The following is a 24,657-nucleotide window of genomic DNA, read 5'->3' on the forward strand; positions in this document are numbered from 1 at the left end:
AAACAACCACTGACTGGTGACAGTACTCACTTGGGAGGAATACGGGGCACAGCAATGGGCGTGGAAGCAGCAGTGATGACCTGCAAAATCTGTTCCAGAGCAGACAGGCCACCACTCACTTGGAAGACCACTTGGTCTGCAGTGTTCTGTGGAGGCGAGAGCACACACAGAGGCAAAAAGAGTCAGTGGCCGACAGGCAGCCGGGCAGACATGGGATTACATCGCTCTCAAAGGGGAAGGAAGCTTTCTGTGTCCTAAAGAAGCGATGGATTGAAACCTGAAACAAAGCGATTCCTGTTTAATCTCAAAAGTGCAGAGCCAGACTCCGCCTCTCAACAGTCAAGTGTCACTTTAAAACAGGCCCCTGGCTCACAGGCTCCGGTCAGCCCTGGGGTGGTCTCAAGGGATGACAGCAGATTTAGTGAAACTGAGAAAATGCCACACTGGTAGTGCAAGAATAAGATCACTGAGTGAAACTTAGAGGACACACATTTACACTTTTTAAATCAAAGTACCTTGATGTAGTGTTACTTGCTTGTGTTAGGTTTTTGATTAAAGAAAGTAATTCATTTCTGCCACTATGCCTTTTACAAAAAGCTGAATTGAAGGCTCTTATCCTAGAAATTGGGCAAATTATTATTATTTTTCTAAGGAAAACCTTTGATTTACTCTAACTTTTTATTTGTAAGCTAGTTTAAAGTAAAGAAGATAATGGAAACACATGAATCAAAATGTGAACAAAAAACGCAAATCACCAATGTCCGAGGATTAACATTCGAATAGTCACACATTGTGAAGGCAGTTCTCTGATCCTTCCCCAGCTATGTCAATCCGCAGGTCACTTCCCTGTCTAATGAGGTTACAGTCTTCTGAGTTCTCTGACAGCACTAAAATCCATCCACTTCACAGTACTTTTGTTCCACAGATGGGAAGTTACTCACAAGCCCGAACACATTGAGAGGAAAGCGCTTTCCCAAATTACATATAAGCCCATCTGCCATTCAATGCCTGTTGCTGAGGTAACTGCATCTTGGTTTCTGTTGTGGACTGTAAGCAATTGCTCCGAGGGTCTTCTGCAAACCAATAAAAGTGGAAAAAACAATGCTCTTTGTAACTTTGAAATTAATATTACGGACATATTGGAAATAGTTTCCATATTAGGTTTGCATCATCAAGCTTGGCTTAAATCATCTCTAAAACTTTTCAAGAGGCTGCTGGGGTTAAACCAGGTTTTTACAGTCTATGGGTTAAACGAGAGATTGCAGCTCTTTTATAGCACTTTATCAAATGATATTGAATTAGGTAAACTGGCCAAACCTGCCCAATCCCGTCTCCAGAAAAAACTAATCTGAATACATTGTCTTGCTCATGTGTTCCTACCAAATGTATACGTTGTGATAATGCAGCAATAAAAGTAAAGAGCTTAGCTCCAGACTACTAACTTAAGGTGAAGTGGTCTGTTGGTGAACAAATCACACGGAGGAAAAAAAAATAATTTCAGTAAAAAAAAGTCATGTCAAAATGAAGATAAAAAAAAATGTTTTTCAATATATTATCTATCTATCTATCTATCTATCTATCTATCTATCTATCTATCTATCTATCTATCTATCTATCTATCTATCTATCTATCTATCTATCTATCTATCTATCTATATTTTTTTACATTAGCGCCAAGTAGTTTTGTATTAATTTTATTGTTTTGCAACTAGTTTTGTCATGAAACTACCCAAAAAACGTTATTAGAAATGTTGAATTTAAGAAAATAAACATGTGGTTTGATTAAAGAAAAAGTAAAGCAGAAATAAGAGTAAAATACATTAAAATATGTTTACCCTTTTTATAAAATGTAATTTATTTTTTATATCTTTGCACAAACTTTACATAGAAAGATTGTTTATATTAAATTGAATACTTTTTTTTAAAAAAAAGAAAGAAGAAAAACGAAAAAAAAAAACTCATGTTCCTAAAGTTTTAATCTGGTTATCAATTTCTGTTCCAATAGAAGTAACTCCACAAAAAACAAGAGTAATAAAATCCTTTTACCCTGATAAGTGGGAAAATAAAGCAAAAAGAAAAACTAATGAAGCACCATGAATGGCTGTGCCCCAGACATGAGTGAAAATTAGCTGCTGAATTATACAACAGGGGCAATCTTATCCAATTCTAGTCCAAGGGGCTATTGTTACTCCAGCTGATGGGATGGCTCAAGCAGCTGGTAAATCCTGCAACAGTGTCCGCAGACCAGCAGACCAGCTAAATCGTTCGTTGCAGACTCCGCCTACCAGACATTTTAATTAAAGAACAGAGGAGTACAGAGTCTCAGTTGTCCAGTTCCACAAACAGATGGGCAACAAATGGCAGAGTTCATTAAGGACAGACTTTGACTTCAATAAGCAATTCAAGGGCTCACTCATCTAGACTACTGTGGCAAGCTGATGACCCCCATTTACTCAAAAATCTCATGATTACAGTGACTGAAGTGCTTGTAAACCGCCAACAGCTATGGTAAACATTCTTAAGTCTAATTTCTTGGTATAAGCCTGTGTGTGCTTTTACTTTAAAGGGGACAGCCACATTAAGCATTTCAACATTTTTTCTGAGCTCACTCAACTGTGCCTATTGTATAAAATTGACAAAAAGCCACAAGAGAGGAGAGAAACAAGTTTAAAAATGACATCAAAGCCGAACAAAACCTCTAGATGACTGCAAAATTAATGTTTCAGGCATCCAATGAGATTCACTAAAGCTGTGCTGAAGAAAAGAAAAATCGGGCTGCTGGGGACTAATTACAGTTTTCCATTAAAATCAACAACAGACAAGAACAATTTGGTTTGTTAAAGTGTTGCTAATCATAAAAAAATATGTACCCAATCTAGATTGTTGGTAATTAGCGTTAAATAAGTCCTGTCCTAAAAGAGCTGTAATCAAATCAGTTTAATCAGAAATGATAAAGTATTCATATAATATATATTTACAGTGGGCCAAAAAAGTATTTAGTCAACCACCAATTGTGCAAGTTCTCCCACTCAAAAAGATAAGAGAGGCCTGTAATTTCCATCTTAGGTAAACCTCAACTATGAGCGACAAAATGAGGAAAAAAATCCAGAAAATTCCCATTTTCTGATTTTTAAAGTATTTATTTGCAAATTATTGTGGAAAATAGGTCTTTGGTCACTGACAAACAAGATGTCTGGCTTTCAGACCTGTAATGTCTTCTGTAAGAGGATCCTCTGTCCTCCACTAATTACCTATATTAATGACACCTGTTTGAACTCATTATCTATATAAAAGACACCTGTCCACAACCTAAAACAGTAACACTCCAATCTCCACTATGGCTAAGACCAAAGAGCTGTCTAAGGACACCAGAAACAAAAGTGTTGACCTGCACCACGCTGGGAAGACTGAATCTGCAATAGGTAAGCAGCTTGGTGTGAAGAAATCAACCGTGGGAGCAATTATTAGGAAATGGAAGACATACAAGGCCACTGATGATCTCCCTCCATCTGGGGCTCCCCGCAAGATCTCACCCCGTGGGGTCAAAATGATCACAATCACGGTGGGCAAAAATCCCAGAGCCACACAGGTGGACCTAGTGAATGACCTGCAGAGAGCTGGGACCAAAGTAACAAAGGTTACTATCAGTAACACTACGCCGCCAGGGACTCAAATCCTGCAGCGCCAGACGTGTCCCCCTGCTAAAGCCAGTACATGTGCAGGCCTGTCTAAAGTTTGCTAGAGAGCATTTGGATGATCCAGAAGAGGATTGGGAGATTGTGCTACGGTCAAATGAAACCAAAACAGAACCTTTTGGTAAGGGTGTGAAGTAGAAAGAATGCCGAGTTGCATCCGAAGAACACCATAAAGTATGGGTGGGGAAGCATCATGCATTGGGGCTGTTTTTCAGCAAAGGGACCAGGACAACTGATCCATGTAAAGGAAAGAATGAAGGGACCATGTGTCATCAGATTTTGAGTGAAAACCTCCTTCCACCAGCAAGGGCACTGAAGATGATATGTAGCTGGGTCTTTCAGCATGACAATGATCCCGAACACACTGCCCGGGTAACACCGGCTATTGTAACACCGGTTATTGTAACATCGTTTGTAAGAAGCACTTCAAGATCCTAATAATGCACTTTCTAGATAAATTATAGTACAAATATTTAACGTGTAATATGGCCGAATAAAGCCAACATTTCAAAATAAAAAAACAATTTAAACTCAAGTGGAATTATTGTTTGCATACAACCAATCTTAGAATTCTACATTGTTTTGTGTCCACTTTTCTTTGCCTTGGTAAAATTCTGTCAAAGCTTTGGCCTGTACTTGTCAGCCGGCTGAAGGCCCAAACCAAAAATCTCCCTCTTCCCTTTAACTTGCCGCGTGCCCCCAATACAGATCCCACCACTCCCTCATCACAGTCGGACAGCTACCAAATACAGTCAGTCGTCTCCAGCCCTCACTGCTCCACATTCCTGATACTCTACCATCTTTCACCTGTCATGTTGCTGGAAGCAATAGAAGCAACTTTAAGTAATAAATAAATAATACAGCTTCACTGTAAGGCAGGTTTGACAGCAAGAAAAAAAAAGGCAAAATACTGGAGGAATTACTTCCTGTAAGTCTTCCAAAGCGAAAAAATAAATAAATTTGAAAATAACTTTGGCATGACACAAAACACACCGTCAGAGGCCTCAGAGGGAGAAGCACCGTTTGGTCAAAAACTAGACGTAGCCTCAAAAATAGAAAGGTTTGGAGGGGGTTTGGAACACAAACAGCTGTGTAAGGCGGCAGGGTTTGGTGTTGTCTGAGGAATTAGCAGGGAAAGTGGAGACTGAATCAGATATGAGGGAGAAAAACAAAGCTCGAGGTGAGCCAATGACATGAGAGATGCTTGTTAGGTCAAATAATCTAAATGGGCTCGACTTGAAGTGACCAAGGGGCCAGACAGTCAAGCTGATGGAGGCTCTATTTATTTGACTTTGTCAGGGGATTAGAGACGGAAGTGGTCCCCTGACTGACCAATTCTGGGATGACAACTTTATTGTGGACTTGTCTGAAAATGGAGAGGTGGAACTTGCTGAAATGGTTAAAGAAAAATGTGGTTAAACTCAGGTTAAAGAGTCAAAGGACCCAGACAGTCAGATCAGTTTCTGGCCCCCAACACTGATATTAAATGGAGCACCTCCTGTGGCCCACTGACCTCTGACCTCCCACTGGGAGTTTGTAGAGCTGAGGGGAGGAGCCCACATGGAGTAACAGCTTGCATGCTCCTCGCATCATGCTCGTCTCCTCCCCCTTACCTTACATGACAATGTGCCACCCACATCTTATGCCTCTGTCCTCGTCTCTCTGGGGAAATTTGTAAATGGACTCTCCAGGAATGGCTGTAACCTCCTCATCCTCACACCCAGAGGCATGCGAAGTGGGCTTTTATGACTGGTCGAACAGCAGCTTTTATGTCTGAGTTACAAAGGGGGCTGCATTTTTTTAACGCTTTATAAACACAGTAACAGGTGTTTTATTTGGTTGCTTTTTGTTTTAGAATTGGGTTCCAAAAACGTTGAGCAACAAAGTCTCAAACAAATCCTTAGGCGAAAAACTTGATCATAAATATAAATATTTAAAAAAATAATAATAATACAGGACAAGTTAAAAAAAAAAGATAATAATGATAATGGATTAGATTGCGCTTTTCCAGACGCTCAAAGCACTTACACTGTGTCCATTATTCATTCACTCCTCATCTATACTTGGTGATGGTAGAGGCGTGGTTGCCAGTTCACGCCTACGGTCCCTCTGACCATCACCGGGAGATTCATACGCATTCACACACCAGTGGAGCCACACTGGAAGCAGGGAGGGTGAAGTGTCTTGCACAAGGACACAACAACAGTTGACTGGGGGGAGCGGGGATCAAACCGCTTTGATCATTGGGCGACCTGCTCAACCTCCTGAGCCACTGCCGCCCTTTCATATATATGACAAGTAAACACAAATTAAATTTATCGATAAGAGACAGAACTAATTTCAAATACATTTACATTTAAAAAAGGAGAAAAGCCGTATTTTTATGACTTTATCTGCTACTCTGGAAAATTCCTTCTAATTCGTACCTGTTTTTCAAAGATGCGTGATACCTCTCCAAGAGTTCTGTCTAGACCAGACACTTTGTTGTTGGCCCACTGCCCACTGTCTTGGCCCTGCAGCTGCTTCAACAGGTCTTTCACCAAACGCTGCAACCTGAACATGCAGGAACCAAAAGTTATTAGTCATTGGTTAAAACAGCTCATTTTAATCTTGGGTTTCTACAATAAAGAACGTTTTTTTCACAGTCATTTAAATAAAGAGCAAAAATCAATTACCAGATGTGAGTTTTAAAAATAGAAAACTTTATCTTTCTTCTAGTAAATCATCAAGTTTGTTCCATGTATTTAATTTAAAAAAGCGTAATTAATTTACTCTGAATGAATTTTTGAATCATGTATGAAAAAGCTAGATTTGTTTTCATAAAATTATGTCATAGAAAACGAAAGAATGTAAGTAAAATTCAGATAAGATAAAACGAGAAAAGAATACTCACTTTGCCTTGTATGGGGAGTCAGGGACCTGGGCCTTTGCATCCATTGATGTCTCGTATTCCTTTGCCCTGCAGAGAGAAAAGCAAGAAAAATAAGTTTCAAAGTTGTCAGTAAAGGGAGTAACATATCAAAGTGGGAAAAAAGTACAGTTTGAAATAATGATCCAACTATTTATTTGATCTGCTGCCGCTCATTAGATTAAGTAGCTTTAAAAAAAAAAAATTAGGTGCTGAACACTTTGCTGCCACTAGCTTAAATCAGAGTCAGGACTTTCTTGACTTAATGCGTTCTTTTCCTTGATTTGACAAAAAAAAAAGATTAGGAGCATAAAAAGGAATTTGAAAGGGTTGTGGTCAACAGCCAAAGCACGATATGTACCAGGTGGATGAATCTGTTCATTCAGAAAGTCCAAGTCCAACTGATCCGTTTGATGAAACACATTCAGTGCACAACTGATGCTGTTAAATATTTCCTATGAAATTTAAATTTTGATGTTTTTTGTGGAAATCCCCATCTGGACAGACCAGAGGCTCATTTACATCTCCAATATTCAACAACAGGTTTTTAGTATAAAACTATTAACTGATTGCAATTAGAGCTGTGATGGTGTGGGATTTTTGATCACCGCTGTGATGAAGCAACACGAGTCGTGGTGTCGGGACTCTAGCAACCCCCCCCCAGAAAATCCTCAGGCGGCTGGGCATCTGCGTCACGCACTCAAGAACGCACGCAGCTTGAAATGGAAATGAATACAATGGAAATTAATAATTAGAATGCAGTAAATTTGTCATATTTCCTCGTGAGACGGAAACTTCTGTTGTAGAATGAGGATGTGTATGTGCTGCTGAAACCGCGTGCGTGTGTAAGAAGAGTGAGCACGTGCAGCGCGAGAGGGAGTGATAGCGCGCAGGGAGTGAAGGAGAACAGTAATAAAAGGTTTCCCCCAGAAGCCCTTGAAGTCTGAAAACAGGACTAGCAGAAAAGTACATTATCAGAAAAGATGAATGTGTTTAATATGTGTTTATTATAGTTCCTTTTTTTTTCTTTTTTTTTTCCCATCTTTTAACTTGTTCTGTCCAACAGCTGAGCAAACAGATTAGAGCTGAAGGCTTTTTGTGTTGGACAGGTTTTACTATCACAAAAAGAGGTTATATAGCTTCAAGAAACTAGAGTGTAGATTTGTATAAACCCCTTTTTGTCGTTTTATTTTTTATTTATTTGTTACATTTAGTGTGTGTGGGGAGGGAGAGGGGAAGAATGTGAGGGGAGGGTGGAAGAGAGTAAAAGGAAGAAAGGTGAAAAGGTGGGGGATACAAGCACTGATTTGAATAAGTTATTTTAAGCTGTAACAATTATACCAGATCTGCTGGAAAGACGAATGTTACATAAAAGGTGAAAATCTGACACTAAGATGAGCGAAAAAAATCTGTCCATCAATACACTGTAGGTAAGGAGGAGGGATGAAGCAGACAGGGAGTGTGGCAGTGTGCACGTGCACGTGGGGGTGGAGATACATGCATGCTGCCGACGTGAACCGTGTGTTCATAAAGGGAGCCAGATCCTACCCAGCCAGACCAGCCAGACCAGGAGAGGGGAGGAGAGCCCCCCAGGCCAGAAGCCCCCCCAGCATCCGGACCCAGGCAGCCCGGGAGGGGAGGAGGAGGGGACCGCCCACCCCACCAGCCAGGCACAGAGAGGGCCCCCCTACAGGGGCCCCCCCAATGCCCAGAGGCACAAGCGAACCCAGTGTCCGGCCCCCAGGCCACAAGACAGGAGCGCTTAGCCGTACCAGGCGGCAGCCATGGGGGCCACCGGGCGCCGGACACCGAGACAAAGGCCAGGGACGAAGCCAGGGCCCCCGGAATCCATGAGCCGGCCACCACCCGACCGGCGCCCCGTCTCCGCAAGCCAGTCCAGGCACGCGACCTTAGCAACCCAGGGATCGCCACGCACCCACAGCCACCCCCCATAACCCTAAAACCCTACGCACTACAACCCCCCCCCCCCCCCCCCCGCCATAATATCTGAGCCCCCCTCCCCAACCCTCTCAGTGCCCTCCCCTCTCTGTGATGGGGAGGGAAAGCCCCAGAGGGTCCCAGCGAGCCAGCCCCCAGGTCCGTCCTACCCATGCACTCACACACACATACTCACAATCATCTGGTTACCCTCCCTACCCCCGCCGCCACGCAGTAACCCCCCCCCTCAGCCGGCCAACCCCCAGCGCCGTATGCCCGACCCTTCCCGCAGCCGACAGGATATGTTTATTATGTTTATTATGTTTATTATAGTTCCAATCACGCACCATATGCAGAACTTTCAACAACAACAAAAAAAAACGTGGGGTGATGACCTCATCACCACGGTGATGCGGTTATCGTCACACCCCTAAGTGCAATCAAAGAAAATAAGATACTTCAACAATTTGAGATTTTTTATACTAAAAACTAGTTATGACATGAGTTTAGGTCGACGCGATTGTTACAAAGAAAAGAAAAAAAAAAAAATCAACAAATAATTTAACGCCAAACCTGTTTTAGCCAGTGATACTGTGTAAAAAATGTGAGGTTGTTTTGCTTGCAGTGACTTTATGTTATTTGGGAAGGATAAAAAGGCTGATGCAATACGTTTTGTTTTTTTTGCGACAGACTTTTACTTATATCCTATACAAGTGTAAAAATATTCACATTAAATTAGGAGCAACTGCAAAGCAAAACCTGATTTCTAAACCCCAATAATGACTTAGAAAGAAGAGAATTTAAAAGAGCTTCATTTCTCTAAAAATGACCAGTGATATATTTAATCTAATTTAGTTTAACTAAAAAGAACTCCCCCTTACGTACAAATAAATGCACATGCAAACAGGAAGCAGGGTTGTCATCTTAGTAGCAATAAAGAGCAGAATAACCTTTAGAAATTCTTTCTCCCTAATGTTCTCAATGTAAAGCATTCAGCGAATTGCGGCCACACTTAAAGGGGGTAAAGCTGTATTCCATACAGGAGTATCTTTGTACACACTCCATCATCTGACTTTCACACTCAACCCCCCCCACACACTGGCAACACTGTTTCCTGCTCAGTGAACCACAAGCAACCATCAACAGATGAGAACTAGAAAATAAGGCAAGTGGAGGATTGGACTTCTCAATTCACAAGCCATCCCCATCATCGACTGAGTGGTTGGCTTCTAAAAGAACAGTTTTACCAGCTTCCTTTACTTTCAAAACACGAGTTAACCAAAAAGCACATGGCATATCATGTGTGTTTATGGATTTATGATACACGTGGCCCTTTTGAAAATGCTGTGAGATCCACTTGTGTTTTTAAAGGACACCATGCAGCGCTCCAATAAAAGGGTTCATTTCCACCCATTGGTGAAGTGGCTCACCTTCATGTTCACGGGGGCTCTTTGTTATTTATGACCTCGAAAGGCCTGCTGCCTTTAAGTGCTGGTCTCAGTGGGGCTGCTGCATGAATGATGGTGAACAGAGGCAGATCATGTTGTAATTTTCGCAGTGCTGCTGAGCCTCACCAAGGTAAGAACAGCAGCGCCAAGAATGAAGCGTTTCAGACAAAAGGCCCTCTGAACTTCTAATTGTCTCCAAAGTCTGTAAAGAGCTTGTAGCAATGGTTTACAATCTGCAGCCCACAAGCTCCCTGTTCCGCTCCATTCTAAAGCATAAAGATCCATGCAAGTATTTGCCGACGGTCCCGTCCACAACTAATAAGTGAACTTCTGATGAACTCTTGCCCACATTTGGCCCGGATGTGGCCCTCCATGTCATTCTATGTGGCCACGCGAGAGCATACAAGTTTTTAATTTCTTAAAATAAAAAATAAAAATTGGTGTGTATTTATTCACATCTAGGGGGAATTGGACTTAAAATACCGCATTGGGCAAATATACATTGGGAATCAAATTTAAAAGGATTCATGCTAGAGTAACAAGCAACGACGTAACCATAATTACCGGTAATAGACCACTGGGACGCTGTAGATCAAATAATAGATCAAAAAATGATTGGAGTGGGACTTTAAAAAAAAGAACCAGAAAAACATTTATTTGTTTAAAAAAATAAAACGCATATTGGAAAGGGCCTAAACGGCCTAAAGAGAGGTCTAAATGTGTTTCCAGCTAAAAACAAACAAACTAGGAAAAGTTAAATCTGAAGTAGCAAAAAAGTATGACGTTGATTTACTGCGATAATCCAAATGAGCCCATCTCTTAATTTAGAGAGACAAAATTCCAGTAGCACTAAAAAACTAGAATTTAATTTAAACAAAAAAAGTATTTTTTGCTGTCATCAAAACTAACCAATGAACTGTTTTTTTTACTGAATATAGGGGAATTCAGAAAGACTTGTTTGCACACAAGCATGTAGATTTGTTCATTTCTCGATATAATTTCAATAGAAAGTTATTCAAAAATATATATCTAGAATTCTTTAACAATCAAATAAAATCGTTACCTCAAGACAAAAATATTTTAACATGAAAGAGTGTGTGACGTGCAAATGTCTCAGTTCGAGGAACAATTTGGTGGTGATTTTTTTTTTAAAACAACCTTATTTGAACTGGTTTTTACTTTTGAAAAACAATATTGGTTCATGGAATCCATAATTCAATTTTTCTTGAAAGCCATTTCTTGCATCTCCCCAGTTGAAAACCACATCAAGGAAATTTCGCACCTAGACCTATCGGATTTCTTTACCTACTTGCATAAGCAACATTATACAATAGTCCTAATTTTTTACCCTGGTGAGAAATTAGGCAAAACTGAGAAATCTCTAGTCCAGGATCAGAAATGAAGCAGCATCACAGCCTATTTGTTGATTACTATTGATTTTTTACCCCCGTGTCATTTAGAAAAAACATCAATTCCTCAGAAGAAGAAAAATATGCAGGCCTCCCACATACTTCAACATGCATCTTGCACAGCAAGGGAGACCTCAAATTTGGCAATGCCATGGCAGCAATTTGGAGAAAAGCTCTTTGCAGGGGAAAGTTGGACACCTACAAATCAATTTGGGGCTTTGCTCCCCAATCACAGAAAGTGGTCATAAATTAAGCTCATCAGTGTTAGCTTGTAGACAGCCTGGATGCAAATAACATCCGCTTTCCTTCTCCTTATCACTCATAAGGAGTTCAACTCAGGGAGGGAGGTGATGATGACATCACCTGGAGTTCATTCTAGCTCTGAGCTTCTTTGCTTTCTTTCTCGCTTTTTGTCGCTCCTCTCCATCCTTCACGCCCTCAGAGGAAACCGAGCTGTCCGTCAAAATATCCACAATGTATTTCTTCAAGGAAAGATGCTCCTAAGTAGAAAAAGAAGCGACACATGAAGGTTAAGGTTTGGTAACTTCATAAAACATTTATTTATATTTTAAATCTCAAAATCTCAAAAAAATATAGTCTCTCATTTCGAAACTAAATTCAATTTTTAAAAAATGGCCAAGATCTGTTAGTTATGCTCAAGTTTTGGAAAAAATATGTATTATTAGACAATATATGTTGGCTAAAATAACCCAGGATAGACAAAAAAGCAAACAGACACCTTTAGCATTAAAAAACACTAGAAAAACATTGTATTTTTGACACTTAGCATGTGACACCAGGTATATTGTGTGACACTACCCCACTAGATCCCTGTAATTACCCTCGACTCTATTTACTCTTTTGTATCCACCTGCTCACCCTCAGACATGCAAGCAGCCTGAAGGTGCTGCCTTCTGTCCAGCCGTGTCAGATGGTTCTGATACTTTCCACGAGAAGACGGGGGAATGTAACCCAATTTGAACAGCATGATGCATGTGTAAGAAACCAATTACCCAATTATGCTGTCATCCAGCACCCCAGAGAAAAGAAAGGTCCACAGATAAAGGCATCCCATTTAGAAGTGCAGCTAACCCGTGTGTGGGATGCTGTACCCTCTGGTCAGTTTTGTTCCTGCACCTGCAGCCTGAAAAGGGCTTTTCACAAGAGCGTGGTTGTAAACCGCTAAATGGTACCACAGAAACGACTGATTGACTCTACAGTTGCTCTGTAATGGAAATTACACAATTTTCCAAAAAACAAAGTTTGCTATGGGACTAAATAAATTCCCCTCCATAACTCAACTAAAGATCAACGTGAGGATGTAAATTTTAAAAATCTCAGTTTATATGCAATTAACATTTTAAAGATTTTTATGTCAAAAAATTAAAACAAAAGAGTTAACATCAAGTTTCATTATAAAAAACCTACTGAAGAGTGTTCATATCTGGAATTTTTTGTATGGTTGCCATCTTGTTCTTGTGTCACTGGTTTTGAAATACACTTTAGAAACTTCACTTAACTTTACCTAATGAAACTGTTTTTAATTATGTTAACAACGGAAAATACAATTTCAACCACAAGTGGGCCCAAGCTAGTGCATTCATCTGCTGGTCCCAAGTCTGGCTAAATGTAGAGGTTTTTGTGTCAGAAAGGGCATCAGATACAAAACCAAAGCCAAATGCCTCAGAAATGGAGAACTGTTCAAGGGCTTGATTTAGGACAAAATGGAAGATATGCACATTTATGGAAACGACAAAGGAATAAAGCTGATGATTCCCGAAATGAAGTTATGGTAAAGAATTGTGGAAGTATCGGGTCAAAAGTGTAGCTTAGTATTATTTCATCCTAAAGAAGAGTATCAGATGCAATATTTGTTGTGAATATGCTTCTGGAGAAGTAAAGAGAAGGTTAGACAGAGCTGTATTGTGGGATCGTAGAACTGTATAAAGGATACAGAGCGAGGAGCTTTGGTTTGTATGAGGAAGTCTAGAGTGGCAGAGAAATAGGTTGGAGTTGTTCAGGACTTGTATGAGAGCTGGAAGACAGTGATGAGATGTGTTGTAGGAGTGACAGAGGAGTGGAGGTGGGACTAAACCAAGGATCAGCTTTGAGCACCTTCTGCTTGCTGTGACGGTGTCCAAAGTCCAGAGCAATAGAAAGTGTGGGAATGAGTTGTCAACTCAACTTGAGTGTTAGCAGGTGGGAAAGGGTGGAGGAAGATTTCAGGCATGATGTTTGCTATAAGAATGTCAGCAAGAATGACAGAAAATGGTATAAAAGACTGTAGAGACATCTACCATATTTTTGGTTTAGAGACAATGGTTCTGAAAGGGAGACAGAGGACAGAGCTGGAGGTAGAAGAGCTGAAGATGTTGAGGTTCTCTGAGAGTGATGAGGGAGGATAGGATCAGGGATGAATAAAACTTTTTGAAAAATAAAGCCAAATGAAAATGGTTTGGGCTACATTCAGAGGAGGGACTGTGATTATTTTACTGAAGTGATGCCAAGGTTAGAGCTGGATGAAAGAGGTCTAGACTAGAGGAAGACCAAAGAGGAAGTTCATGGATGTAGTCAAGACGGACATTAGGGTGGGGGGGTTGTGACTGAGGGGGATAAAGAAGGTAGGGTTAGATGGAGTCAGACCTCAGATGGAGCAGCCAAAAGACAAAGCAGAAAAAAACCCTGCAAAAGCAGAGTAAATAACCTATCTAGGAGGAAGGGGACATAGGTCATATATAGATCAGATCATAGATCGGATAGAAGGAAACAGATGACCATGACAAGCCTGCTGACCAAAGGACTTAACTTTTGCATTATGCCCGTTTGAAATAAAAAGAATCCAAACTTATGTTCATCTCAGAACATCACAGACCCTGGACTCTTTTAAAGCCCTTTTAAAGAAATTTCTATTTTAAAAAGCCTATGATTGCTAAAAGTTTTTATTTTTTGTTTGTTAAGTGCTACTTTTATAGTGTTAAGCCAGTTTCGTGGTAAAATGTGGACTTTCCTTTTTCTTTTAATTGATTTTTTATTCATATCTTGTAGCACTTTGAGGTTTCATTTAATGAAAAGTGCATTATAAATAAAATCTATTATGGTGACGTCCTCTGTGATCATGATTGGGTCAGTCTCTGGCGCGGACAGTTCCTCAAAATATCGCTTCATCACATCAACCTCAAGCCTGGTTTCCACGCTGGTTCCTATTTCTATTTGAGTTTTAATTAGGTGAGCATGTTTTTTGGGGTAAAATAAAACCTATCTTATGTTAAACATCTGTGTCCTCCTGCTATTCTGCTTTGGTACTTAATGACATAATCACCATCTAACTTATTAATCAGAAACAAAACTTGAAATTTCTCTTTTAAGCGTGAATTTAGTCCACTTAGTCCATGTGTTTGGACTTGGAAGAAAGGAGTGCAGTTTCCTTGAAATTGAGTGAGATGCTTTGTTTGAAAAAAAAAAAAAAAAAGAAGTAGTTGGGGCCAAAGGTGCTTTGCAAAGCACCAACACTTGTCAGCATTACAATGAGCGGTGCTGAAAAGCCAATCTCAAATTGCACCCTGAGAGGTTACCTTGCATTCACAAGCTACCTTCCCATGAACAGCCACTCAATGACTGGAAAAAAAGCCTGAGGATAAGAAGGTGATGTAAACGCTACTCTTAAGTGATGAACCTTAACTGTGTACACTTCAAGGTCCATTTGTTATAGGCAGACACATAAACAATATTAATGAGCTGGAAATAAAACTCAATTTTCACAAAACAACAGGCGTTGGGGCAGTTCTCTGGACAAAATGAGTGTCTGTTTGTCTTTAAGGGAGTAAGGGGAAACACGCACCACTTCTTCATCAGACAGCTCCCGTCCCTGGATGCTGCTACTGTCTCGCACAGCCTGTTGGTGCCTCTTGCCCTTGGTGTGGCTGAACAGGTGCACCTCTGAGGTGATCTACGAAGACAAACACAGCAGTCAAAGGTCAGCTCAGCAAACACAAAAGAAGCAGAGGCAGGAAGAGGTCACCAGGACCCATAGAGTTACTGCAGTGATATCATTTACCACTGTCACTCCTGGACCTCAGTTTTAAACATTTGCAGCACAATTCAGGCCAAATCATATGTCAAAAACCCGTCACCTTTAGCATTTTGGCATTGAAGGGCAATAGAGAATGCATTGTGTTGTGTTTTGTCACTCAAAATGACTAAAACACACCCCATCTGACAGATGCTAGCTGACACCAATAACAAATTATCATAGATGTCTAAATAAATAGTGCTGTTGCTCTGACAAATAGCTATGACAAGAGGCAGGTGTGTAGTCAGAATTGTTTTTGTTCCATTTCTGGAAACAAGCCCATTCGAGATGGTTTGTGTTTAATGTCATTAAATAAAGTGCTCGCTGTGGTGGACCCATCCGTGATCTCTGGTGTCCGATGTCAGCCAAGGTTATCTAACATTTTAACAAGATTCCCTCTTTCGCCCTCGAACCCTCCTCCTTATCTGATGCTGCATTGAAGACTCAAGGTGTTCCATCCCTGTTGTCATGGCAGCCAGTTAATCGGAGATAAATGTCTCTGCTTGTTCAATTTGTTGCCAGATGCTTAAAAAAAATGCATAATCATATCCACTCGTAAACCTGTTCAATCATTTACCGTAAATGTGTGTTTTTCCAGAAATCCTTGGAACCACCATCATATCAGCATTTTAATGTCTACACGGCTAGCCAGTGAGCACAGCTGTTCAATGGCATTGGCTGCTCATTTCATTAAAAAAATTGAAAAGAAAAAAGTGTGAAGTAGCAGGAAGAACACATTTTTGCTATGGAATTAAAAAAGAACACTAAACATTGTGAGGTGCTGTAAAGTTAGACAAATAAAATAATTTGAAAACTGCATAAAAGTAGTCAAAAATTAATAACAGGCCACACAACACACAAATCTTCACATACCACAACGCCACATAATGAGCACTGTTTCTTGCGCTCGTACGGTGTCATTTTGGGGGCGTAGTCCGTGTTTGCGTGTCGGCCGCTGCTGAACTCTGCGGCCTTCTCCTTCCTCTGCTCCATCTGCTCCATATGCCTGCGACTGCTCTCGTCGTGCTGTGGAGGAAAGCAGACACTGTGGGTCAATCGGGGAAATGAGGATTCCTAAATATGATCTGCCTAAAATGAAAAAAGGAGTGCAGTATAATCTTGCCTTCATCTGAATTTTCTTCTGGAGCTCCTCCATGGCTTCCTGTTGGGCCGCACTGAGAGCGGCCAAACGCTCCTCACGATCTCTTTAAACAAAAAGCAGCGTTAAACAGTAAAAGAAAAAATGGTTGTTTTAATAAAAAACAGTTGAAAGTTTGAATTTTAAATGTTGAAAAGCATTGTACAGTTCAATCTTCAGAAAGCAGAAAATACTCTTTAAAACTTTGCACATCTTGTAATTTTATTTAGATAATCTGACCATTTTTCATGTTATTCCACATGGATTATAGTCACAGAGTTAAAGCAAAAGTAGGTTTTTGAATTTTTAAATATGTTAATAAAATCTTCAAAATGGAAAAAGGAATGAGATAATTAAAAGCTATTGTCTGTTGTTTCAGGGTTTTTTTTGTCTAATGCGGTAAATGGTTTCTGTTTTTCTTTTTTTTGCATTTGGCAGGTCATTAAATGAAGCACAAACCTTGCCCTTTCCCGTGCTGCATCTTCCCTCGCCTTCTCCTTCTCCTGCCGCTGCAGCTCAATGCGGGCCTCCTGCTCCTTCCTTCGTATCAGCAGCTCCTCCACCCTCGCCTGCCGCTCTGCTTCCAAGACCCGCTTACGTTCCTATTGAGGAGTTGCAGCTATGTTACCATGTGAATCGGATAGGAAGAGTAATATATGTGCCAAAAAGAATCTACAGCACATACTTGAACAGCTTCGTCTCTAGCCTGCTTCTCCTCTTGTCTCCTCTGTCTTTCTTCCTGTAGCTCATTGAGGCGTAGCTCATACTCGCTTAACTTTGCCAGGGCATCATGTCTCTTATTTTGGGCTTCCAGAGTGTTAATAAAAGCTATTTCATTCACCTGTTGAAGGAAAATAAATCCCACAACTATAAACGGATCGGAACAGAAAGTCTGTAAATTTGCGAGAAACTCTGGTGTATATGTTAAGGATTCCTTTCTTTACCTTGGCCTCTTCCTCCTGCGCTTTCTTTACAATCGCTTGGAGTTGTAACTCCCTCTTAAACTCTGCATGAAGCAGCTTTTCCTCCATCATCTTTCGACGTTGCTCCAACAACTCTTCTTTCCATTTCCGCACATCCTTCTCCTGCAGAAAAGTGAAAGACGTGAAGACAGAAAAATGTACAATAGTGTCTTAAAGGCCAAACTAGTTTTTATTAAGTCTTTGTCCCTTCAAGTGTGTCGATGTGGAATTATTAAACGGTAAGTACAGCTCTGTGAATTTGTGCGGTTGACCCAATTTATTCAAAGATATCAAGTCCTGCTTAAAAACAAACTCATGAAAGGCTGTTGATTTTGGCTGAAGGTTTTTCTTCTGACTGCCTGCAGCCAGCTGGCTTGGATGAGACTGGAAAGGTTTGTAATATTTAGTGAACCTATCGAACAGTCTGCTGACAGAAGCTCTCATTGAGAGCCAGACAGAGTTTGGCCTACATGAAGTTTCTTTCAGGTGCTGTCTGTCTGCGGCTTGGCATAGCTTACTTACTCTCTCCATGAGCTTCTGCAGTTTGAATGTCTTTTCCTCGCGGAGTTTGTCCCTCAGCTGCTGTGCTTTCAGCTGTTTCTCCTCATGTTTCTTCTTTGACTCTGCAATGGTTCTGTCCAAAATATCGAAACAAATCGCTCATTTTTCTCCTCCTCTCCGTCAGCAACAGCTGACACAGACTGTAACAGACACTAGAGTTTGCTTTGACATTCTGGGTGGGAATGGTAATAGAACAAAGTTGCTCATATGGCTTCCTCTCAGGATGTTGAGTTACAGAAAAGAACACAAAGAACAAGGATACAGAGGCTGTGTACCTTTTGCGTGATGGTGAGGATAGCTTCTCGTGCATGTGGATTCCATGTCCTGGGGGCCGCGCAGGTTCCTCTTCTACTATGTCTCCCCAGGAGGTACTCTGACGCCACGGCTCTCGAGCTAAAAAAAAAAAAAAAAAAATTTTTAAAAATAAACGTTGTGCGTCATCTTTATTGCCGCTTTAGATCTTCACCTTCCATACCATCAAAATCGGCCAGCATGTCACTCCATTCCATATTGGCTCCATAGCTACCACAGGCAATACTAGTCTGTAACGAAGATTTGTTGTTGCATTAGTTCACAATTATAAAAAAAAAAAGGAACTGTAAACATCAATGAAAGTAATCATTATTATTCTTACAGAAAAGTCGCTTTCATTGTCAGTTTCCAGGTCGTTGTTTTCAGCCTGAATCTCTCTGGTTAGCTGCTCCTCCTCTGCAATCGCGCTAGCGATCGCCTCCTCGTTGGCCTTCTCCAGACGGTCTGCAAGCTCCTCTTTCTTGGCCAAGACTTCTGCCATTGATTGGGGCTGAACGCATGCCAATTCAAACAGACACACACATTTTATGTACATTAAAACCGAAACACTGCAAAATGAATTGTGTCAATACAGAAAACTTCGTTTCCATAAGTCTAATAGTCCAAAACTTGGTCATAAATTCTGCTGAAAACTAAAACTAGGAAATATTCCATTACAGATAATACAAAAAACTGACATGTTTATTTAAATTTCTCTTTTTTTTTTAGCTTCTAATGTTTTTTTTTTTCTTTTTTAACAAAGGCAAATAAATGCAACAGTATAATAATTGTTTTTTTGGCATTAAAACTAAATTTAAACACAAAGTCACCACAAATTTCACAAGTGCGGGAAATGTCATGCAGGGACATCAACAGTGAGGATGAGAAGGGAGGACGAAGGCAGCAGATGGAACTGGAAACTTACTCAAAAATGGGCTCAACCTTTAGGTGTTCATGCATTTTACTGGCTTTATGTTTAAGAAAAAAGAACTGTGTTACATAATCTCAGGGCAGCAAACACTTGAAATAGAATTTGGAGGTGAATAAGAATTTTATTATGGGATTTGTATGAGCAGATCAAACGGAGAGCTGTCTACATCCCAGTCATCACCTGCAGAGAAGTAGGACTAGCAGAAGAAAAGGGTGTTCCTCTAACACACACAAACAAAAAAACTTTCTGATGCTCCCCTAATTAAAAAAAGAAGGAAAAGAAACATTCTGAGTGCTGTGTTAAAGCTCTCCAAATTAAGATTACTTTTAGGAAAGACCTCTGGAGACCTCAAATGAGTACGAAGATCATCTGGTCACAGTTATTCTTAACAGTGAATTGGGCTACAATACCACTACATAAAGTTTTGCAGCCCTGCCGCACTTTTGGTCTTGAGGTTTCCTAAAATTGACTTTGTTTAGACGATGACGGACCCTTGGGGATTCCCGCCGTCTCAGCCCTTCCCTCCTACTGCTCCTCCATCTCTCAGCACTCACAGTAGAAAGCTCTGTGGGGTCCAGTACACTCTCCAGTTTCACCACTGCCATGGGAGTCTCAGCTTGTCCTGGAGCAGATGTCGCCATGCCCTTCGAGGCGCCCCCCATAGCCCCAGTGTCCCCACAGGACACCGGATTACTGATCCCTTCCTCCTGGGGTGGGTCAGTGCGGCTTGTAATAGCCACAGAAGGCACAGCAAGTAACACGGCAGTGTCAGTTGGTGGGAACGTGGGTGCTGAGGGGATGCCTTCTGATGCTGGGGATGGGGTAAGAGATGCTACAGGGGGAGGCTCGTCTTCACAGGTGGCGTTGGCACACTGCCCTGAGTCCTGTACATTCTCTGCTGGGGGCTGCACCAACAGGCACACACAAATTCCATTAAGGACATGCATATTGCAGGCAAAATTACTCAATGATCAACAAAAACATTAACACCAGATCATGCAGTGAAGCTGAGGGATATTGCACAAAATCAAGATAAGTGACTGAGGAAGAGTCTTTTCAATATACTAGCTAAACTTATCCTTTATTTGTTTGTTCAATGGAAAGATCAAGTTTGATTTTGCATAGGTATTTGTTTCTTCTGTGCCCTCTGTGTTGAGACTAAGCAGTAAGACTCATTTGCAAATAAGCAGACATAAGGAATGAGTCAAGTCCTAGTTAAAGGTAGTCCTAGTGATTGATCTTTTAGATTTGCTGTCTTGTCTTTACTATGTACAGTCGATTCATTCATTTCTGAACCCATGGAATCCCTTTTGGAGCCACAGGATTGCTGGAGCCTATCCCAGTTACTCATGGACAAAGGCGGGGTACACCCTGGATGGGTTGCCAGTCCATTGCAGGGCCACACAACTAAATGTACACTCTTATACACACCTATGGGGAAAATTTGGAAAAAACATCAATTAACCTATGACGCCTGGGTGGAGGCTGGAGTGACCGGAAAAACTCAAACATGCACTAGGAGAACATGCAAACTCTACACAGAAAGGACCCACCCAGGATTCAAACCAAGGTCATCTCTCTGTGAGAAAACACCACCCTTCCATCTTATGCTGGGAAGATCCCTTCAAAACGGGATTAATTTGATTTAGAGTCATAAATTCAAAATGATTTGAATTAATATATAGGGGAATAATCAATGAAATTATGCATTCTAACCTCAAAAACTAACACAAACGTTGTTGCCATTAAAAAAAAAAAAAAAAAAAAAAAGAATTTCATGAAAAATTAGATTAACTAAAATAAAATCAGTTTATTAAACCAACCAAATGATTTTAAACCCAGCCCTTCAGGTTAAGTGAACACACCAGTTAGGCCTGGGCGAAAAATGGATTGAATAAATCAGTTCAAATTTTTTGTTACGGCCGATAACTAAAATAACTAATTTGAGTTTTTGTGTAATGGAGCCTTTTTGGCTCCCCGGAGCTTCCATAGCATTGGGGAAAAAATCAGAAATCGAATTTAAAAAAAAAAAATAGGAGATTTTATTTTTAGGCCATATCACCAAGCCCCAACTCCAGTAACAAAGCAGTTAAATACAGAATAAAAAATAACAGTCGCAGCTTGATAAGAATTTTTATGACAGATTCAATAATTAACATTTTAGATCATTCTGTCTGCAAAAATTGTTTAATCACTTCATTACCTTTTGAAAAAGACTTAAGACATATGTAGTGTGTTTTTTCCCATCAGTTATTCAATGATAAGTTTATTGAATTTTTTAAAGCCTTATTGTGAATATGCTCCAAACCTATTTTAATGTACCTGCATCTTTTTGTCCTAGTTTGGCAAGAATAATCCAGAACAACTTGAAAGATTCAGACTATGTCAAGTCTGAATCTTTCCTCTTACTTGAATCTTACCTTTGAACTTTTGTGCAATACACCTTCAGTTCTAACATGCTGTAAACATCCATTGATGATGAATTTAGGGAGACAGAGCAGCAAAAATACATGTTTGCATTTCTGCATAAGCTGTTGAAGGTTTCACACTCTTCTCAAGCGTGTCTAGATTCATCTTCTGTATTTATTTCAGTACAATAAAAATTTGACTTTTTTTTTTATGTCAACATCCAATCAATGGCTTCAAAGCCGATATCCCCGTCTGGTAATATTATGGAGCCCAAAACAAAAACACATGCGGCTGATAAAATGATATAGTGTTACACTGCTCCATGTGAATAATTGATATGTGGGGGCAGAAAGACAACACAAGGTACTCAATGTTAGTACCTCCATTATGCCCTCATTGTCTGGGTGTTCAACCTTCACCAGAGGGTCAGGCTCTGCAGAGACTGGCTGTCCAGTGTCAGCCTGGATCGCTTCCTTAACTGAGGGAAGCTCAGGACGGGGGTGCTGCTCTTCCTGTGGCACCACAAGTGACCGGTTACACTTGGCACTGTCCTGCTTTGGGTTGACCTGAGCCACGACAGGGCTGACCTTGGCCACTATAGCAGCAGAGCGAGGTTTGGCGGTACGGCCTCGATGTACCGTCTCCCAGCCCTCAGCATCTTTTTTACCTAAAAAATGTGTAAAATATTAATGAAAGGAAGAGTAATTTGAGGCGCATACCAAAGAGAAAGTGTCTTACCAGGTTTCTCTGCAGGGAAAACATTGGGTTGACTGTTGCTGTTGTCAAACTTGGTGCACTTTACTCTGTCTGCCCAGCTGGGGCCCGTGTGGGACAGCCGAGCTGCAGCCAGTGTTGATGGAGGACCGCTGACCAAAACATTCATACAGAGACTAAGCATGAGGACCAACAAATCTGTACCGGCAAAACTTTAAATCCTATTAAATCCGGTTTCCCAGCAGGTCCTTCTGTGCTGTCTGCCGAAAACACTTCAGTCTACTCAAGACAGTCAATCTAACCGCTCCCGGGAGGCTCCAGTCCAAGACAGCACGAAACTGTATTGTACAACAGGCCTCTGTCATGATCAATATCCATTTCCTGGAGCTTCAGGTTACAGAGCAGTGCATATATTGAACAGATGCTTCAGCAGTCTTTAAGAAACACTTCTGTCTACACTTCCCACTGATTCTGTGCCTCCAAAGCAGGAAATTCAAGAAACTGAAAGTAACAATCCTCCAAAAGAAGAAAAAAAAAAAAACAACCTTTTGTTAAATTATTTGTAGACAACATTTTCAAACCTTAAAAAAAGCATTCTACATATTGACTAACCTACAATGGGATGACAGAGAGTTTAGAAATAGGATTTGAGATAACAAGAAAGAGAACTTACCCAAAGTTTAGAGCACGGCGTGCACCTGTAGAAGGTACTACTCTGTCTGATGTGGGGCTCTGCATCACATGACGCCCTGGAGACATCTTCCTCACCTCCCAAGCTAAAGAGGTGGGCCTGAGCACAGTGAAAAGGCCATACATTACTTAACACTGAATCAAATGAGACTTCCGGCAGCTAAACAGGAACAGGCTTGACTCACACATTCAGTACATTAGGCTGGCAGCTGATTTGTAGAAGAAATGAAACGTTTAGGCTTCGGCTTGTCTTATCGATTACAAGTACACTTTAAATAAAGACATCGGAGCAGGCACTAGGAATTTAATTGCCGAGACAATTTACTGCTCCAGTGGTCAATGTGTTAAAGAGAAGCCAATAAACCCTTGGAATTCTTTAATTTAAAGCCAAGAGTATTGATCCATTCCTGTTTGGGATTTAAAGCCAGGAAACACACTGAAGCCCCTTTAAGCTTTTCTGCATGGAAAATTTTCAAAAGAGCCAAGGTGAAAGAAGCAAAACATTAGCCTAAGCTCACCTGTTCTGAGCATCGGTTTTCTCCAACTTCTCCTGAAGCTGGATCCAATCTATGAGAGCTTTGAAATCCCGGACATAGTTGTCCAGCATCATCAGTACCTCCTGCAGACAGCAGAATAATGAAACCGAGCAGATGAGCATGATTGTTTTCTAGAAAACTGTGAGACACAAACAATGAAAAAATGTCTAAGAGATAAAATAAATCAGAAAATATCACTCTTTTTTTTAACACTTCTTGACAAAGAAAGGGGAAATTCATATTTTAAGAAAGTTTCTCAAAACAGTAGCTGGCAGTGTGCGCAGAGACATCTCCTTGAAATATATTTGAGGAAGAACAGAGAAGGCAAATTCCACAGAGGAGATGCCCGTTATCTGCACTTGGCCTGACTTACAGCACTGGTTATACAGAAGCGGTAAGCCGTGAGGGGCTTTTTCCCAGCGCACTAATGAAACAGGCAAAAGTGATTGATGGGAAGCGTGAAGGGAGTGGTAATTGAGAGTAAAGCTCCACAGTGCTTTTAGTTAATAGACAAGTCAAGCCAGTGAAAGATGTGTCCAGCAGCAGGCCTGATGATTAGGGCTGGTTAACAGTCAGAATGCCCAGCTATGGTCCTGTGTTCATTTGGTAATGAAGGCTGGGATGGATGAAGATTCATACACCGATTTCACATGCTAACATCCCAGATATAAAACATACATGTTACAATTTATATAAAATTATTTATATATGTTTAAAAACTCACTAGATTCCTTTCCTGGAGTTATTAATAATTTACAACATAAATAAAAAATGAAAAGAAAATGTAGGCCAAAGTCAGAGTTTTCCCATAATAATTGATGAATAAAAAAAGATCTCATTTAAAAATTACACTTTAAAATTGTTTAAAAACTTTAGCAGGAAATCCTAGAAAAGTGATATTATCATCTGTTTTATTGGGGGAACATTTTCCCTCTGAGAGGAAAATAATATCACACCA

The 24,657-nt window shown here is 40.6% G+C and overlaps 1 protein-coding gene across 8 annotated transcripts in view; it reads right to left on the reverse strand.

Annotated features, from left to right (window-relative positions):
- scaper (S-phase cyclin A-associated protein in the ER) overlaps window positions 1-24,657 on the reverse strand; it is a 60,634-nt gene that overhangs the window by 22,507 nt on the left and 13,470 nt on the right. For 3 of the 8 annotated variants that reach the window (XM_078948730.1, XM_023955814.2, XM_023955816.2), the window contains 19 exons: window positions 23,682-23,782; window positions 23,147-23,263; window positions 22,498-22,625; window positions 22,140-22,426; window positions 19,905-20,255; window positions 18,763-18,930; window positions 18,604-18,670; window positions 18,404-18,521; window positions 18,090-18,201; window positions 17,550-17,690; window positions 17,291-17,446; window positions 17,065-17,207; window positions 16,591-16,672; window positions 16,341-16,493; window positions 15,237-15,344; window positions 11,762-11,898; window positions 6,589-6,654; window positions 6,122-6,248; window positions 31-146 (listed from right to left, as the gene is read on the reverse strand). In XM_078948730.1, the coding sequence (XP_078804856.1) occupies window positions 31-146; window positions 6,122-6,248; window positions 6,589-6,654; window positions 11,762-11,898; window positions 15,237-15,344; window positions 16,341-16,493; window positions 16,591-16,672; window positions 17,065-17,207; window positions 17,291-17,446; window positions 17,550-17,690; window positions 18,090-18,201; window positions 18,404-18,521; window positions 18,604-18,670; window positions 18,763-18,930; window positions 19,905-20,255; window positions 22,140-22,426; window positions 22,498-22,625; window positions 23,147-23,263; window positions 23,682-23,782 (2,678 nt within the window). The remainder of the gene's footprint in view (window positions 1-30; window positions 147-6,121; window positions 6,249-6,588; window positions 6,655-11,761; window positions 11,899-15,236; window positions 15,345-16,340; window positions 16,494-16,590; window positions 16,673-17,064; window positions 17,208-17,290; window positions 17,447-17,549; window positions 17,691-18,089; window positions 18,202-18,403; window positions 18,522-18,603; window positions 18,671-18,762; window positions 18,931-19,904; window positions 20,256-22,139; window positions 22,427-22,497; window positions 22,626-23,146; window positions 23,264-23,681; window positions 23,783-24,657) is intronic. The other 5 variants (XM_078948731.1, XM_023955817.2, XM_078948733.1 and 2 more) reach the window with 3 other exon arrangements.

This window comes from Oryzias latipes, chromosome 6, assembly GCF_053564925.1.
Source record: "Oryzias latipes strain Hd-rR chromosome 6, Olatipes_Hd-rR_3.1".
Lineage (NCBI taxonomy): Eukaryota > Metazoa > Chordata > Actinopteri > Beloniformes > Adrianichthyidae > Oryzias > Oryzias latipes.